The sequence below is a fragment of the Patella vulgata genome, chromosome 9 (assembly GCF_932274485.2).
Source record: "Patella vulgata chromosome 9, xgPatVulg1.2, whole genome shotgun sequence".
Taxonomy (NCBI): Eukaryota; Metazoa; Mollusca; class Gastropoda; family Patellidae; genus Patella; species Patella vulgata.
Window position 1 is genome coordinate 4,126,460 of NC_065887.2, and position 19,850 is coordinate 4,146,309.

The 19,850-nt window shown below is 35.7% G+C and overlaps 1 protein-coding gene and 1 long non-coding RNA gene across 6 annotated transcripts in view; one reads left to right on the plus strand and one right to left on the minus strand.

Annotated features, from left to right (window-relative positions):
- Positions 1-356: 356 nt before the first annotated feature.
- The window catches only part of LOC126831601 (guanylate kinase), a 28,630-nt gene continuing 9,136 nt past the window's right edge, over positions 357-19,850 (plus strand). Inside the window, exons 1-4 of one of the 5 annotated variants that reach the window (XM_056103127.1) lie at positions 357-442; positions 17,593-17,730; positions 18,870-18,911; positions 19,065-19,161. In XM_056103127.1, coding sequence (XP_055959102.1) covers positions 373-442; positions 17,593-17,730; positions 18,870-18,911; positions 19,065-19,161 — 347 coding nt within the window. In that variant the 5' untranslated portion in view covers positions 357-372. Of the gene's footprint in view, positions 443-10,261; positions 10,380-16,129; positions 16,204-16,469; positions 16,664-17,592; positions 17,731-18,869; positions 18,912-19,064; positions 19,162-19,850 lie in introns of those variants that run through there. The other 4 variants (XM_050562194.2, XM_050562195.2, XM_050562197.2 and 1 more) reach the window with 4 other exon arrangements.
- Positions 7,235-9,913, minus strand: LOC130014233 (uncharacterized). The gene is made up of 3 exons (XR_008789189.1): positions 9,561-9,913; positions 7,973-8,040; positions 7,235-7,290 (listed from the first exon to the last, which is right to left on the minus strand). It is a non-coding gene; the product is annotated as an uncharacterized LOC130014233 (long non-coding RNA).

Sequence of the window (19,850 nt, forward strand, 5' to 3'; positions counted from 1 at the left end):
CATTTCTCAACAAACGAAAGGGGGGATTTTACTGAGAAAAACGAGGTCTTTGATTTTGTTCTTCTTTTGTGGTATTTATAAAGACACATTTGTAATCAGTTTTGCGCGCGTTCAATTTTATATACAACCAATAACGGTAAAAAAAAAAAGGAGGATAATTTTACGACATTAAAATGTCGAACCAAATATAACTTCTCACAGTCTTAGTACATAGCGAATTTATAGTTACTGATTTGAGAAAGTTAAACGAATATAAAAAAGTTGAGCCCAAGAGCTTTATTTTATAGTTGGATTGTTCTTTTACGACATACTTTTGACAAGATGTCTTTCTTTATTTCCGGTGTAGCCATTGTCAATAAACCGGTTTCATTCATGAAATTGTCGTCGTGTCTGTTGTGTTGGCACTCATCTTCGTCCATTCATAACATCGTAGCACCAGCAGGTAAAACAATTTTAAAAGTTTAAACACAATTATGTCAATTAAATTAATTCATTCATTAAAATTCAATAATTTATTTTAAATTTAAAACCAAGATATGAAGATCAATTTTAAAAGAAATGTTGTTTTATTTTGATTAAAATAATTTGACCGTGACAGCGTGGCCATAATTGTCATAATTGTATATGGCAGGACCTTATTGATTATGGAGTCAGGAACCCTGTAAGTAATCATAAGTGTCATCCCCGCTGAACAGTGAATTACCAGCGGCAGGGTTAGACTGTTTTACGTGGTGGTCCAATTAGGGCCCAGAGTTTGGTCAAGGACCCAGAGAGGGGTCAGGGTGGTAGCACGATTTACTTAAATCTACCCAAATCCAACATTATTTCAACTCATATTATAAAAATTTACGATTGTAAGTTAAAAATGAGAAATTAGCATAAAGGACAGTATATTATTAAATATCGATACCCGGTATAAATTATTGTCTTTTAAATATTGAAGTAATGGTAGATTTGGGTGGTTTGGGTAAATCGTGCTACCTGGGTTGGAGGAAAAAAATTAAGATATATTTTTTGTTTTAGATAAAATTCTTCGCTTCAACTGAAAATAATAAGCTTATAAGTTATATAGCAGGCATAATTGCCTGAGTAGCAGTGTTGTAAAAATCCACTAGCCCGACACCCAGGGCTACCAAAAATAACTTGGGCTAGTGATCTATTTAGCCGTACTAGTCCTGGGCTAGTGCCCTTTTATTGGTTTGTGAATCAAACTAGTGACGATATAGATAAATAAACTGTAAAATATCCCACATTTATTTCTCATATTCCACTGAAAACTCAATCATAACAATAGATTTTGTGTAGTAAAACTTAGAGCCGTATGGACATTTTTTTGTACCCCTTCTATTCATTCATTCTTGACATTTCATTTCTGCATCTTGCACGCTTTGACAGGTCACGTATAAACCAGTTGAAATCAGGTTGATTTAAAAACAAAAGACTCGCTTATACTTTATATTAGATTAGTTCTGACATAAATATTTAAAAAGCATACCTTTGTATTTTTAAATACAAGATAATTTTGATTATTTAACATGTCAGGTATTTCCAAAGAATTTACTACACGTGTTCATTACACACTCGCCATGATGAATGGTTCCAGTGACCCGTGTGTTATCAACTTTGACCCTATCGGCACACAGCTAGTGATAATATAAACAATTTTACTATCCTGTCTATTTTAATATATCAGCACATCAAACTGATTTGTTTCATTTTGAGGCCTTTTTTGAGTGATCAGGTAAATAAATACCGTAAAACAATTAATTTGTCAATCAGTCGAGGCTATCTCCTGCTTTGCAGTAAGTGCTAATAATAACGTAACGTATACAAATCTTCGAGCGGGAATTAAAGGACGTTAATTTACTGTGATATATTATAAATGACATGTGCTATATGAAGTATTTATATGGTCTTCAGTGAAAGAAAACATTGTTGTGGCTACCATTCCTGGTTTTGAAGGTCAGATATGATATGAAAACGAATATCGGTTTGTAGTTTTTTTAACCGTTTCACCAGTGCAACCGAACCGTGGCGGGTTAACCGAGTAGCCGTATACATCCTTAATTATTAGGCAATCAAGTCTACAATCTTTATTAAAATCGATAGGTTGGCAGTCAACAAAACATATGCCCAAATATTGAAGATTAAATCTTGTACCTTGTCAAACTATGGACTAGTGGATATTAATGCCGGGCTAGTGCCTGACAGTAGACTACTAGCCCTGGGCTAGTGGATTCAAAATTTTTTTTACGCCCCTGCTGAGTCGAGTCAAGCTTATTTTTGTAAAAACCTTTATAATCAGGGCAGGATATAAGGCATTTAGTTGTCCCTGACACTGCTGAACTAGTTTCTGATATTGTCAACTTAGTGCCAGACATGTGTTATTAATATCAATAAAAAACACAGAAAAAAAAACCCAATTCGTGCCGCACAGAATGACATGCCTGACCTGACAGTGTCTGTGACATCCAGGTGAGGTTTGTTCATAATTATTTTGAGTTTATCAATTGATGCAAAATAATTGTTAAATAATTTAGTTTCAATTGAACTTCCAAATTGTTTTTTATTTAAGTTGTATGAGTATTAATTGCTGATTAATTTTGTTAAAAAAACGAAATGATAAACGAAATGATAAACAAAATGAAATGGGGTTTAACATCCTACTGTTCTGCTCCTAAACTGGGCTAATGAAGACGGGCATACGTCATGCAGTGTGCTGTGAGGGAAATTTTTCCCGGGCAGCGGCGCTCTGTCCTACTCTTATATTGAATTCCAATTGACAAGGGATCTTTTCCATGCACGCCAGTATGTACACGGGACCTCAGTTTTTCGTCCCATCCGAACGACTAGACAGCTGTCCTTGTCAGGCCCTCCGTCCTGCATCACTGACAAGGGGAAACCACGCCGGAAAATCTGGATGAACTTTCTCGGCCAATGCAGGGATTGAACACCCGACCTCGAGACTAGGGAGCCAGCTTCTTACCCACTTAGCCACCGTGAACTCCAGTTGATATCAGAGTAGGATGATTGTACATGTATGCTTAATTTGTTGTTGAATGTGAAGGAAATACATGTATTGATTAATTTTTTCCTCCCTGATTTTATATGCTCATTATAATGCTGTCTAATAATCATTTGGGTTTTTCTCCAGCTTCACTCAGGGATAATATAAGGTAGGGTGTCCCACAATAACAGAGAAACTGAGACGGTATCATATTATATGGTAGGGTGTCCCACAATAACAGAGAAACTGAGACGGTATCATATTATAAGGTAGGATGTCCCACAATAACAGAGAAACTGAAACGGTATCATATTATAAGATAGGGTGTCCCACAATAACAGAGAAACTGAGACGGTATCATATTATATGGTAGGGTGTCCCACAATAACAGAGAAACTGAGACGGTATCATATTATATGGTAGGGTGTCCCACAATAACAGAGAAACTGAGACGGTATCATATTATATGGTAGGGTGTCCCACAATAACAGAGAAACTGAGACAGTATTATATTATATGGTAGGGTGTCCCACAATAACAGAGAAACTGAGACGGTATCATATTATAAGGTAGGGTGTCCCACAATAACAGAGAAACTGAGACGGTATCATATTATAAGGTAGGGTGTCCCACAATAACAGAGAAACTGAGACAGTATCATATTATATGGTAGGGTGTCCCACAATAACAGAGAAACTGTGACGGTATCATATTATATGGTAGGGTGTCACACAATAACAGAGAAACTGAGACGGTATCATATTATATGGTAGGATGCCCCACAATAACGAATATCTGTAATTGTTGATAATTATGCTACCATATATTGATGTACATGTACATATATAACAAGGCTTATTAGGTAGTCGTGGTGGCCTAATGAGTAGGGCGCTGACTCACCAACATAGAGGTCCGGGGTTCAATCCCAGTGTTGGCCGAGAAAGCATGTCACGATATTCCAGTGTGGTTTCCCATGGTCAGTAGTGCAGGACCTGGCAAGGGAAAAATGTCCAACTGTTCGGATGGAATAAACAAACAGGTTTTGCTTACACATCGGGGTGCACGTAAAAGAATCCTTGGGAGAATATGAAATAAGAGTAGGCTGTTGTGGCACATACATCACACACAGCAATGCATCATGCCTGCCTTCATTAACCCAGTGGGTGCAGAAATGGAGGATGTTAAAACTCCATTTCATTTCAAATGTATTGAGGAGCCACGGTTGGCAAATTATCCTCATCGCATACTGGATGGTACATGTATACATTAAGCTAGTTGGTGCAGAAACGTAGAGCCCATTTCTGACTGTGTGATTCTACCCTAATATGGAACAGAACAATATCTATAAATCATGCATGTACTCCTGGGCCCTTATTTACAAACACTTAAACTAAGTTACAACCGAAATTTTAAGAAATACTGCAACTTCATTGGATATATGCAAATTGATTTTACTGGTCAGCCAATCGAATTGCAGTATTTCTTAAAATTTCGATTGTATCTTAGTTTAAGTTTTCGTGAATAAGGGCCCTGGTTAATAGAGGCTTTATCTATAACAACCAGGTGAGATTATCCAGTTGTAAATTAGATCAATTAATTACCCATGTTACCTGTATGGATTCTAAAATAATCTAGTTATCACTCTTATCACTTCATCAGATTGGGAAATTAAATCCTAATCAGGGAAATTGAAAGTAGGAGATAATTGCTACCTGAGATATAAATTATTGATAGACTATACTAGTGGAAGAATTTCCAATAAATCACACATTTCCATACTGTCCAATCCCAATAAAAGACGGCTGGTTTCCATGGTGACTATAAATAATTGGTGGTAGTGTACTAATGTATAAGATTGAGTAATTAATTAGGGTTATTATTGATGGTGGTTTACATATTTAAGGTATAAAATTGAACGACTAATTAGGATTATTATCGGGTACCTGTAAAAGATAAAGGATCTGAAATAGTTTTATTGTATCATTTACCTGTAGCTTGTTTGAGAGACTAACATAGAATATCTGGAGTTGAACCTGGTTGCTCGTTTGTCAGGATACAGGTAGGAAGCACAAGGTGGAAATTTGTTAGCTTTATTTTACCTGGTGTCAATTACAGGTGAACCTGACTGCTCGTTAGTCAGGATACAGGTAGGAAGGACAAGGTGGATTATTAAATATTTATTTATAATACGATGTATGAAAATATTTAAAAAAAGGTTGATGTTTGTTAGCTTTATTTTACCTGGAGTCAATGTACAGGTGAATCTGACTGCTCGTTTGTCACAATACAGGTAGGCAACACAATCTAACACATTTATTTATAACACAGAAACTTTAGAAACTAGGATAGTTGAAGAAAAATTTATCAAAACTTGTGGAAATTGTTAGTTTTTTTTGTCAGTGATCCGTAATTGGAACAGAGTTGAGGAACAGTCTGGAATTTTATACAAAGAAAATGTTCAAAGTCGTTGGAATGGGACAAAAAAATTCCAGGACCTTCTCTGTGAAGATTTGTAGTAGACATTAGAGAGGTTTCTCAACTTTACATGTACATTTAGACCGTTAAACGTCATCAGTTTTGGTGATGTACATGTATGACGTGCAGCGCAAGTCATAAAGTGTGGCATACAGATAGCATCCCCCATAACTGTAAGTTAACAACGCTTGGCTAAACCTTGTTCAATTTCTAAGAGTCCATAAGTTTTCTCTGAATCATGGTTTTCACGGACCAAATCCACAGAGAAGACCTTTTCCTTCATGTAGATAAATAAGAAGAGGTTGAGACATGTAATCTCACCTTTAATGATCTAAAATATTAGATAAAAATACCACTTTCTGAAAAAATAGTTTCCAGCTCAAAAAAACCACAAAACTTTTATGGTTATAAAATATCTGAATTTAATTGTGCTTGATAACGACAAGGGAATTGTTGTTGAAATATTGCTCTACGAGTTCAGTTAGTGAAAACAGTAAGTAGTATGCTAAACCCCATTTCATTTGCTCCTGTTAAATTCAGTAATTATACAAAATAAAAGTTTTATTTACTGTAACCAATTACTAAAATGCTATTCAAACAATCTCCTATATGGACATGACTTGTGGAATATGTCTGGCCTCGTTCCTTGAGTCTCTTATTACAAATGGCGCTGAAATGTATTATGGTACACGATTTGTGTACCAATGGTAAAATGTTTATTTTGTCTTAAATATTGGATATCAGAAGCCTAACTTTTCCCAGTAAGAAAACAACACCAATGTTGATTTAAATTGACAAATAATTTGTGTGTGATATAATTAATCAATACGACCAAGTCCACCTGTTCTCAAGAACACACTTCAATCAATTTAGTTAATTATTAATATAAGTGGATCTAATGTTAATGGATGTGTAATTTATACATTATTATCAAGTAGGATCAATTAGAGATGTAATAAATATCACATGGTTATACATTGTTTATTATTAGATAGAAGAAAGGCAGTGGGGTATTATTAGAAAATTAAAATAATTCTCAGATGTTTAATTTAACTCAACTTCCAGCATATTTTAATATATCACATACTTGGGGACCTTCTCTGACCCAAACTGACCAAAATATTTCTGTGTCTTGTTATAAAGAGAGAGAGGGTTTTAACGTCCACTCGACACAAACCAGGTCATTTCGTGGCTAACATACATGTATGGTTCAATTTTTATTTTAATAATATGCTTGCGCATAAGGGTCCTTAGCAGTGAGAGGAAACGAGAGAAAACCCTTGAGGTTAAACAGGCAACCCTACTCCTTTTCACGTACAAGTAGGGAATTGAAACCATGCCACGTCTTGTCATATCCAAGCAAAGAATTGGTTCAAACGTAAAAGCTTACATCAACTCTATGCCCTATCTAAAGTATTGTCAAGTAAATAGCACAGTTAGTCGAATGTTAAGCTTCGTGTATTGTAGTCGGTAACGAGTACAGTTCGTAGAACGGTTGTGAAGCTACATGTATCGTCGTCGGTAACAAGTACAGTTGGTTAGTAGACACGATAGTCAAGCTACATGTATCGTCGTCAGTAACGAGTACAGTTAGCTAGTAGTTAGCAAGTAGATACAGTTGTCAAGCTACATGCATCGTTGTCGGTAATAAATACAGTTAGTTCGTAGATACGAAGGAAATCCTAGTAAAGAGTCCTGGATCTGGGTAACTTGCTTCCAATGATAAATAAGAATAATTAATTAATATTGTACCCTGACGATGGAATGATCCTCTTCACGATATTACCATCTTCTTCATACTCTGGTAACTATATATACATGTAGAGACAGAACGATAAGATTAATATGCAACAAAGGACAGCGCAGGCAAAAATTATACAATTTAATCTGACTTATTTAAAGATACATGTACCGGTATGTTCTTACAATCATCGTATGGTCAACCAGAAAACATATCATTATTTTACAATATAATTCTATTGACACAGACAGAGCATTTTGTAAACAGCCAAAAATTATACATTTCAAGTTTTTTATATAAAGGTATGTTCTTTCAATCATCGTAGGGTCAACCAGAAATATATTTCTAATGACAAGAGAAAATAAAATTACAGACTCCTCAACACTTATTTTTGTTCAATTAAAGTACCTGTATTGACTACTGACACTTTATCGCCTCCCAGTATTGGATTTACTACACAATATGAAAGTTCATCGGGAATTTCCAGCATAGTCCCTCTTTGTCAGTGATGCACAACATAGGGCCTGGCACGAAAAACAAAGGTACCGAGTACACAATGACATGCAGGTAAAACATCCCTTGGCAGTTGGAATCAAATATAAAAGTAGGCTGAAGCGCCGCTGTCTAGGCAAACTTTCCCCCATAGAACAATATATTATTGATGCCTGTCTTGATTAGCCCAATCGGAGATTAGCGGTAGTAAGCTAAACCCTATTTCCTTCGAGAATGGGATTAAGGCCTGTACACACCTGTGTCCTCTTTGTGGTAATATTTATTGTTTCTTCTTCTTCTTCATCGTTATATCTGGTTAAAGGGGCTGAAGAAAGAAAAAAAAAACGTTAAAACAAATTGAATATACATGCAGTTGTAATGGAATACATACATAGTGGTAAAGAAATTGTAATAGGTGTACCATAGTTTTAAACAAATTAAATACTGTAGTTGCAAAGAAAATGAATACACATGAAATACATGTGCATGTAGTTGTGAATAAATTATAATCATTTATAAGGCTACAGTATTCTAAAAGATACTAGAATGGTTTAGCTGTAAACTGAAATACTGTACCTATCTATGGTAAAACTTTTAAAAAAAAATATGAGAGAGCAATGGGGTTTAATGGCCACTCGATACAAACTTGTTCATTTCAGGACTAACATATTTGTTCAATTTTCCTTCAATAATTCGTTTGCGTCTAGGAGGCCTTAGCAGTGGGAGGAAACAACCAGAAAATTAGACAGGCGACCTTACTTCATGTCACATACAAGCGGGGAATCATCATTATGTAGGTCAGCGACCTTTTGGTCTATCAGTTTTCTACACAGAGATTCATAGCACTTGTTAGTGTCACATTATGTAGTCAGTGTGGGTCACCCAACCCCCCACTTTAATATAGAGCAAAGCCCTAAAGCATCGCGTGAAGCGCAGTGCTTGAGCAAAGCTCTTTTCTGGTAACACAGGAGCGTAACTAAACTGTCACCCACAGATTGTTGATTACAAAAAAATTCAGACCGGAACCGGATATAGGCCTACTGGGCAAAAATGGCAATGCACATGCCAACTTACCAAATATCGACCAAGCGTACGTGATTACGTGTCTGATAGAAATATTTTTATGACGCGTTTAATCAATGACATCACACATTTCTGACGTCAATGAAAATAATTCTCACACTTTTATGCTGGTTTTTTTTTAAACAAAATTAATCATACAATTTAGATCTAATTTAAAATGAATTCGGAAAAACGAAATTATTTAACATTCTTTGTATCACTTGAGAAGCTTAAAGTAGCTAAGTCTCTAACTCAATATCATCCAAAATCTTCAACATTGAAAACACGATTTATTTGTCAAATTAAATCAACATTCACGTCGTGATCTTACCGGGAAAAGATGGGCTTTTGATATCCAATATTTAAGACAAAATAAACATTTTACCATTGGTACACGAATCGTGTACCATAATGCGCTTCAGCCCCAGTTGTATCAAGAGACTCGAGGGACGAGGCTAGACACATTGCACCAAATCAAACGGCGTATGTAGACTGGAATAACCAGACGCTAGAAATATGCACTCGCTTGAGACTGCTGGCTTATTTTGCCGAACATAACTGATTTGAAATTGGAGTAAAAACGGAAACCATCGAATGTAAATCAGTTTATATACATTCATATTACAGTATTATATGGGTTGCGACCCACTTTTGTCAATTTCTAGGTCCCAAATGTTAGCGATTTAGCTCCTTTAATTATGAAGGTTTTATATTTAACAACAATCACATCAGCTTCGCTCTACTCAGGCAATGTCTGTTAGATATTATCAATCAGATACATACCAGTCAGCTCATCAAACAGCCGCTGTTCGATCGTGTTAAAAGATGTGTCTAACTTCAAAGGTTGCAGACATCTTTGACAGACGAAACTCACATTCGTCGTCGTTCCGGACTTCCCTGGTTCTGACAGAGGCGCGGCCATTTACAAAGTAGGAAAGAAAAGTGTATTACGTTCAGGACAATAAGGTCTTCCTGACTCAAACTACCATAACTGGCCCAAACACAAATAATTTCCAAATATTTCCCTAAAGTTAAAAGACCTGGGGGATGGGTTTGTTTTTATTTTGATGATTAAATTTAGTTCAAAATGTGAATTTGGATCTCCGCGTGGCTATTTCGCTTTCTTGATATCAAGTACTTCCTGCTGATAAACGGATTACATTTCTCAACAAACGAAAGGGGGGATTTTACTGAGAAAAACGAGGTCTTTGATTTTGTTCTTCTTTTGTGGTATTTATAAAGACACATTTGTAATCAGTTTTGCGCGCGTTCAATTTTATATACAACCAATAACAGTAAAAAAAAAAAAGGAGGATAATTTTACGACATTAAAATGTCGAACCAAATATAACTTCTCACAGTCTTAGTACATAGCGAATTTATAGTTACTGATTTGAGAAAGTTAAACGAATATAAAAAAGTTGAGCCCAAGAGCTTTATTTTATAGTTGGATTGTTCTTTTACGACATACTTTTGACAAGATGTCTTTCTTTATTTCCGGTGTAGCCATTGTCAATAAACCGGTTTCATTCATGAAATTGTCGTCGTGTCTATTGTGTTGGCACTCATCTTCGTCCATTCATAACATCGTAGCACCAGCAGGTAAAACAATTTTAAAAGTTTAAACACAATTATGTCAATTAAATTAATTCATTCATTAAAATTCAATAATTTATTTTAAATTTAAAACCAAGATATGAAGATCAATTTTAAAAGAAATGTTGTTTTATTTTGATTAAAATAATTTGACCGTGACAGCGTGGCCATAATTGTCATAATTGTATATGGCAGGACCTTATTGATTATGGAGTCAGGAACCCTGTAAGTAATCATAAGTGTCATCCCCGCTGAACAGTGAATAACCAGAGGCAGGGTTAGACTGTTTTACGTGGTGGTCCAATTAGGGCCCAGAGTTTGGTCAAGGACCCAGAGAGGGGTCAGGGAGGTAGCACGATTTACTCAAATCTACCCAAATCCAACATTATTTCAACTCATATTATAAAAATTTACGATTGTAAGTTAAAAATGAGAAATTAGCATAAAGGACAGTATATTATTAAATATCGATACCCGGTATAAATTATTGTCTTTTAAATATTGAAGTAATGGTAGATTTGGGTGGTTTGGGTAAATCGTGCTACCTGGGTTGGAGGAAAAAAATTAAGATATATTTTTTGTTTTAGATAAAATTCTTCGCTTCAACTGAAAATAATAAGCTTATAAGTTATATAGCAGGCATAATTGCCTGAGTAGCAGTGTTGTAAAAATCCACTAGCCCGACGCCCAGGGCTACCAAAAATAACTTGGGCTAGTGATCTATTTAGCCGTACTAGTCCTGGGCTAGTGCCCTTTTATTGGTTTGTGAATCAAACTAGTGACGATATAGATAAATAAACTGTAAAATATCCCACATTTATTTCTCATATTCCACTGAAAACTCAATCATAACAATAGATTTTGAGTAGTAAAACTTAGAGCCGTATGGACATTTTTTTGTACCCCTTCTATTCATTCATTCTTGACATTTCATTTCTGCATCTTGCACGCTTTGACAGGTCACGTATAAACCAGTTGAAATCAGGTTGATTTAAAAACAAAAGACTCGCTTATACTTTATATTAGATTAGTTCTGACATAAATATTTAAAAAGCATACCTTTGTATTTTTAAATACAAGCTAATTTTGATTATTTAACATGTCAGGTATTTCCAAAGAATTTACTACACGTGTTCATTACACACTCGCCATGATGAATGGTTCCAGTGACCCGTGTGTTATCAACTTTGACCCTATCGGCACACAGCTAGTGATAATATAAACAATTTTACCTATCCTGTCTATTTTAATATATCAGCACATCAAACTGATTTGTTTCATTTTGAGGCTCTTTTTTGAGTGATCAGGTAAATAAATACCGTAAAACAATTAATTTGTCAATCAGTCGAGGCTATCTCCTGCTTTGCAGTAAGTGCTAATAATAACGTAACGTATACAAATCTTCGAGCGGGAATTAAAGGACGTTAATTTACTGTGATATATTATAAATGACATGTGCTATATGAAGTATTTATATGGTCTTCAGTGAAAGAAAACATTGTTGTGGCTACCATTCCTGGTTTTGAAGGTCAGATATGATATGAAAACGAATATCGGTTTGTAGTTTTTTTAACCGTTTCACCAGTGCAACCGAACCGTGGCGGGTTAACCGAGTAGCCGTATACATCCTTAATTATTAGGCAATCAAGTCTACAATCTTTATTAAAATCGATAGGTTGGCAGTCAACAAAACATATGCCAAAATATTGAATTAAATCTTGTACCTTGTCAAACTATGGACTAGTGGATATTAATGCCGGGCTAGTGCCTGACAGTAGACTACTAGCCCTGGGCTAGTGGATTCAAAAATTTTTTTACGCCCCTGCTGAGTAGAGTCAAGCTTATTTTTGTAAAAACCTTTATAATCAGGGCAGGATATAAGGCATTTAGTTGTCCCTGACACTGCTGAACTAGTTTCTGATATTGTCAACTTAGTGCCAGACATGTGTTATTAATATCAATAAAAAACACAGAAAAAAAAACCCAATTCGTGCCGCACAGAATGACATGCCTGACCTGACAGTGTCTGTGACATCCAGGTGAGGTTTGTTCATAATTATTTTGAGTTTATCAAGTGATGCAAAATAATTGTTAAATAATTTAGTTTCAATTGAACTTCTAAATTGTTTTTTATTTAAGTTGTATGAGTATTAATTGCTGATTAATTTTGTTAAAAAAACGAAATGATAAACAAAATGAAATGGGGTTTAACGTCCTACTGTTCTGCTCCTAAACTGGGCTAATGAAGACGGGCATACGTCATGCAGTGTGCTATGAGGGAAATTTTTCCCGGGCAGCGGCGCTCTGTCCTACTCTTATATTGAATTCCAATTGCCAAGGGATCTTTTACATGCACGCCAATATATACACGGGACCTCGGTTTTTCGTCCCATCCGAACGACTAGACAGCTGTCCTTGTCAGGCCCTCCGTCTTGCATCACTGACAAGGGGAAACCACGACGGAAAATCTGGATGAACTTTCTCGGCCAATGCAGGGATTGAACACCCGACCTCCAGACTAGGGAGCCAGCGTCTTACCGACTTAGCCACCGTGAACTCCAGTTGATATCAGAGTAGGATGATTGTACATGTATGCTTAATTTGTTGTTGAATGTGAAGGAAATACATGTATTGATTAATTTTTTCCTCCCTGATTTTATATGCTCATTATAATGCTGTCTAATAATCATTTGGGTTTTTCTCCAGCTTCACTCAGGGATAATATATGGTAGGGTGTCCCACAATAACAGAGAAACTGAGACGGTATCATATTATATGGTAGGGTGTCCCACAATAACAGAGAAACTGAGACAGTATCATATTATAAGGTAGGGTGTCCCACAATAACAGAGAAACTGAGACGGTATCATATTATATGGTAGGGTGTCCCACAATAACAGAGAAACTGAGACGGTATCATATTATATGGTAGGGTGTCCCACAATAACAGAGAAACTGAGACAGTATCATATTAAATGGTAGGGTGTCCCACAATAACAGAGAAACTGAGACAGTATCATATTATAAGGTAGGGTGTCCCACAATAACAGAGAAACTGAGACAGTATCATATTATAAGGTAGGGTGTCCCACAATAACAGAGAAGCTGAGACAGTATCATATTATAAGGTAGGGTGTCCCACAATAACAGAGAAGCTGAGACAGTATCATATTATATGGTAGAGTGTCCCACAATAACAGAGAAACTGAGACGGTATCATATTATATGGTAGGGTGTCCCACAATAACAGAGAAACTGAGACGGTATCATATTATATGGTAGGATGCCCCACAATAACGAATATCTATAATTGTTGATAATTATGCTACCATATATTGATGTACATATATAACAAGGCTTATTAGGTAGTCGTGGTGGCCTAATGAGTAGGGCGCTGACTCACCAACATAGAGGTCCGGGGTTCGATCCCAGTGTTGGCCGAGAAAGCATGTCACGATATTCCAGTGTGGTTTCCCATGGTCAGTAGTGCAGGACCTGGCAAGGGAAAAATGTCCAACTGTTCGGATGGAATAAACAAACAGGTTTTGCTTACACATCGGGGTGCACGTAAAAGAATCCTTGGGAGAATATGAAATAAGAGTAGCCTGTTGTGGCACATACATCACACACAGCAATGCATCATGCCTGCCTTCATTAACCCAGTGGGTGCAGAAATGGAGGATGTTAAAACTCCATTTCATTTCAAATGTATTGAGGAGCCACGGTTGGCAAATTATCCTCATCGCATACTGGATGGTACATGTATACATTAAGCTAGTTGGTGCAGAAACGTAGAGCCCATTTCTGACTGTGATTCTACCCTAATATGGAACAGAACAATATCTATAAATCATGCATGTACTCCTGGGCCCTTATTTACAAACACTTAAACTAAGTTACAACCGAAATTTTAAGAAATACTGCAACTTCATTGGATATATGCAAATTGATTTTACTGGTCAGCCAATCGAATTGCAGTATTTCTTAAAATTTCGATTGTATCTTAGTTTAAGTTTTCTTGAATAAGGGCCCTGGTTAATAGAGGCTTTATCTATAACAACCAGGTGAGATTATCCAGTTGTAAATTAGATCAATTAATTACCCATGTTACCTGTATGGATTCTAAAATAATCTAGTTATCACTCTTATCACTTCATCAGATTGGGAAATTAAATCCTAATCAGGGAAATTGAAAGTAGGAGATAATTGCTACCTGAGATATAAATTATTGATAGACTATACTAGTGGAAGAATTTCCAATAAATCACACATTTCCATACTGTCCAATCCCAATAAAAGACGGCTGGTTTCCATGGTGACTATACAATAATTGGTGGTAGTGTACTAATGTATAAGATTGAGTAATTAATTAGGGTTATTATTGATGGTGGTTTACATATTTAAGGTATAAAATTGAACGACTAATTAGGATTATTATCGGGTACCTGTAAAAGATAAAGGATCTGAAATAGTTTTATTGTATCATTTACCTGTAGCTTGTTTGAGAGACTAACATAGAATATCTGGAGTTGAACCTGGTTGCTCGTTTGTCAGGATACAGGTAGGAAGCACAAGGTGGAAATTTGTTAGCTTTATTTTACCTGGTGTCAATTACAGGTGAACCTGACTGCTCGTTAGTCAGGATACAGGTAGGAAGGACAAGGTGGATTATTAAATATTTATTTATAATACGATGTATGAAAATATTTAAAAAAAGGTTGATGTTTGTTAGCTTTATTTTACCTGGAGTCAATGTACAGGTGAATCTGACTGCTCGTTTGTCACAATACAGGTAGGCAACACAATCTAACACATTTATTTATAACACAGAAACTTTAGAAACTAGGATAGTTGAAGAAAAATTTATCAAAACTTGTGGAAATTGTTAGTTTTTTTTGTCATTGATCCGTAATTGGAACAGAGTTGAGGAACAGTCTGGAATTTTATACAAAGATAATGTTCATAGTCGTTGGAATGGGACAAAAAAATTCCAGGACCTTCTCTGTGAAGATTTGTAGTAGACATTAGAGAGGTTTCTCAACTTTACATGTACATTTAGACCGTTAAACGTCATCAGTTTTGGTGATGTACATGTATGACGTGCAGCGCAAGTCATAAAGTGTGGCATACAGATAGCATCCCCCATAACTGTAAGTTAACAACGCTTGGCTAAACCTTGTTCAATTTCTAAGAGTCCATAAGTTTTCTCTGAATCATGGTTTTCACGGACCAAATCCACAGAGAAGACCTTTTCCTTCATGTAGATAAATAAGAAGAGGTTGAGACATGTAATCTCACCTTTAATGATCTAAAATATTAGATAAAAATACCACTTTCTGAAAAAATAGTTTCCAGCTCAAAAAAACCACAAAACTTTTATGGTTATAAAATATCTGAATTTAATTGTGCTTGATAACGACAAGGGAATTGTTGTTGAAATATTGCTCTACGAGTTCAGTTAGTGAAAACAGTAAGTAGTATGCTAAACCCCATTTCATTTGCTCCTGTTAAATTCAGTAATTATACAAAATAAAAGTTTTATTTACTGTAACCAATTACTAAAATGCTATTCAAACAATCTCCTATATGCAAATTAAGAATTCAAAAATTACGTTTTATGTTAGTTTCAAAATGGCCAGAGTATTGTTTACGAGACGAAAAATCTTGTTCTTTTTAATGGATCCCTCTTTGTTTGCATTTTAAAAACTTACATATTATCTCGGTGCATATAAAGTTACAGTGTAAATGTAGCTTAGAAACATAAATAGGCAGACAGGTAGTTGAGACGACCCACATAGATGTACATGTACATGTATGTACGTCCCTGTAGGTAATGTACATGTTTATAATACAAATTATTTAGCTTGTAGTAGACAGCTTGGTATACTTTCTTTTGGACATTAGTATATATTGTTCCACTTAAATGGATTGTACAGTATATGAATGGTTAGCTACATACATTCAATAAATCAGCTGTAAAGCCTATTATTCGTATTGTATTTTATGGACAACATGGTGGCTAAAAATACAGTTTATGTCTATTGCAAGAACATTGTGTGGATGTGTAATTTGATCCATATTATTCCCAATTGTATAGGTCATGTAAATACATGTATGATTGATGTCTTATCCTTCATGTAGTTTGGATCAATCCAGTTGTCGACTAATTGGGTAATATTTCCGTTAATCATCAACGAGAAAATAATTAGTTTTAAAAATTACATGAATACATAATGAATGATGTTTATTTATAATTAGAGACTGAATCGATTTTTGAACATTTTGCTCAGGTAACTTGTAACAATATATTTCCTGCTTGATATAAATAACAGGTGGAGGTGGGTGGGGTCTAGTGGTTTTACGCGCACATGTTAAATCATAAGGTACAGGGATTTGATGGCATTACATGTATATCATAAGGTCTGTCATTAAGTCAACTGGCGTGGTTTTGATTCCCCGGTTTTACGTCACAAGGAGTAGGTTTGTCTGTCCAGCAGGGTGAGTTTTCTCTGTGTCCTCCAGGTTCCTCCCACTGCTAAAGACCCCTATATATGCAAGTGAATCATTGAAATAAAATTGAACCATATGCTAGGCCCCGGAATGACCTAGTTTGTGTTGAGAGAGGACATTAAACCCTCATTTGTAGTTTAAACCACACAATTGAATATCACATACATCAACTCCGCAACATAGATTATAGATGTTTCATACTTGCATTTATTTGATAAAAATCTGAGTATTTCTGTAGAATTGATACAATACTAAGTATGTTTTGTGGCTTCAGGGCCTCCAGGCCTGGGAAATTTGTTAGTTTCACAGCTAGTCTATAAATCTACAGTAAGATATTACTTATCAGGGGAGGATCCAGTAATTTTTATAGGAGGGAGTTTGCCACGTTCCTAAGACAATGTATCTTTTTTGGGGGGGAGGGGGTCTCCCCCTTGGCATTCGTTTCTCACATTTTGTTTCCTCTAAATTACGTAGGCATACATACATTATTGAGCTTTTAACAAAAAGAGAGAAATCCAACATTTTTATTATTAATTGTGATATGACATATGTCTCTATATCATTATCTCGTGCTTTGACTGTCCATCTCATCCAACCATCTGATGATAAAGCACAAGGCCGTCACACTTTACTCATAAAAAGTGTTTGTACCCTCCCTTTCGAACCACACCTGCTTATACACATCTTAAAATTTTGTTTTTCATTTCAGTATCAAAAATATTTCTAAGAAAAATGTCATCAAATTGTCGTGCAGCAGTTATCAGCGGTCCATCAGGGGGAGGAAAATCTACTCTCTTAACCAAGTTAATGGGAGAATATCCAAACAGTTTTGCCTTCAGTGTTTCCCGTAAGTACATCCAAACAGTTTTGCCTTCAGTGTTTCTAGGGGTGATGATTTTCCGTTTCAGATTTATCCAGACATCTTCGTAGTTACTACCGTTTCTTCGAGAATAAGGGCTGGATTCATAAGGCTACAGTATATTTGTGATGTCACGTGGTTAATGCGGATAAACACGAGTCACAAGCCCGGCAGCAAAATAAGAAGTAAATGAAACGATTTTTACTTTTATGAAGTGACAGAAGTTTTTTTTAAGACATATATATTTATTACAATGTTTAATTCAAGTTAAACTACAGAGTAATTGTATACAGGGATACATGAAAGATGGGTTTTCGTTTCGATTAAAATTATGATTCCTAAATGATGAAATGAAAGTAGCTAAATACTAAAATAGACAGTAACAAAACCACGCGATATCATTCAATATTTCCGATTTTTATGAATAAAAAGATGAAATACTTGGATAACTGCAAAATTGTTTTGAGTTTGTGTTTAGTATCAGCAAATATCGGCTTTTCCGTCTTTTTCCGTGTGAGATTTCAAATTCAGTTTTGAGTGGACAATTCCGCGATTTCCACGTTTTTTCCGCGATCACGGAAAATCATCACCCCTATGTTTCCCGTAAGTACATTCATTGTATTATGCTAGGTCTTTATTACAATCTGGGATCCACGGTGGCTAAATGACTACGAGGTCTCAGTTCGCTCCCGGTGTTGGCCTAGAAAGTTCATCAGGATTTTCCAGGATGGTTTTCCCTTCTCGGTGATGCAAGATGTAGGGCCTGGCAAGGACATCTGTCTAGTTGTTCGGATGGGACGTAAAAAATCCTTGGCAGTTCCTGAGGATTTTCTGCCTGCTTTAGTTGTTTGCATGGGATGAAAAACTGCATGCACGTAAAAGAACCCCTGACAGTTGGTCGAGTTGGAATCCAATGAGAAATTGGTGGAAAATCTGTTCTCCAGATAAACTTTCCTTAAAAGGCCACACTGTATGGCGTACATGAATGCTTATCTTCATTCACCCTGTTCCATTTCATTCAATTAAAAAAGAGGTACCAATGTACATTTACCTGTACATTTACCTGTACATGTAGCACTTTAAAATATTTTCCCTTGTTTATTCATTTTTTTTTTTTTTTTTTTTAGATACAACAAGAAAACCACGACCAGGTGAATCTGATGGAAAAGGTAATATTAAAAACAGATTAATTATAATTATAATTCTTAACTATTTGTTTCTTTAAATAATCCTTTGGAATGGGACTGAGGTTTCTAAATTTTTTGGTGAAATATGATTTGTGTATTTGAATAAAATATATAAATATGATTGGTCTATTGCAGATTACCATTTTGTACAGAAGGAGAAATTTGGTGAAATGATTTCCAACCAGGAATTTTTAGAACATGCAGAGTTTTCAGGCAATATGTATGGGACCAGGTGAGTTAAAGCAATATAGCTCTAGTATGATGGGTTTTCAGGCAATATGTATGAGACCAGGTGGGTTAAAGCGATTTAGCTCTAGTATGATGGGTTTTCAGGCAATATGTATGGGACCAGGTGAGTTAAAGGATAATATTGGTGTCAGTCACTATAAAATATGTGATAGAACTGGTTAAATTCATTCCAAATATTATTTTAACACAGAGATCATTGCTACGGCAGATGTGTAACAAGCACGTGACGAAACGGGAAGTGACGCCAAACATGACACACACGAGTTATCCGTCTATATATCTGATTGAAGTAATGAGCGATAACAGATAAACGATCGAATTTCATTTCACTGATAATTCAGTTGAAGTTGAAAAGTTATTATATAGGACGGTGGGAGGGTATCTCACAATTCAAAAATAGAATTGGCTGTCGGGAGGTGAGTTAAAGTGATATAGCTCTAGTATGATGGGTTTTCCAGTTTATCAAATATCATATCTCGGCATTGCCAAAATAGCTGTGTGCCGGACAAATATGTTTCAACAGAAAAATGAAATGAAATGGGTATTAATTATCCTCCTTGTCTCCACCGACTGGGCGTACACCATGCAGGGGGCTAAGAGGGAAATTTACCTGGACAGCGGCACAACGAACTACTGTTATTTTGAATTCAACTGTCAAGTGTTTGTGTACAC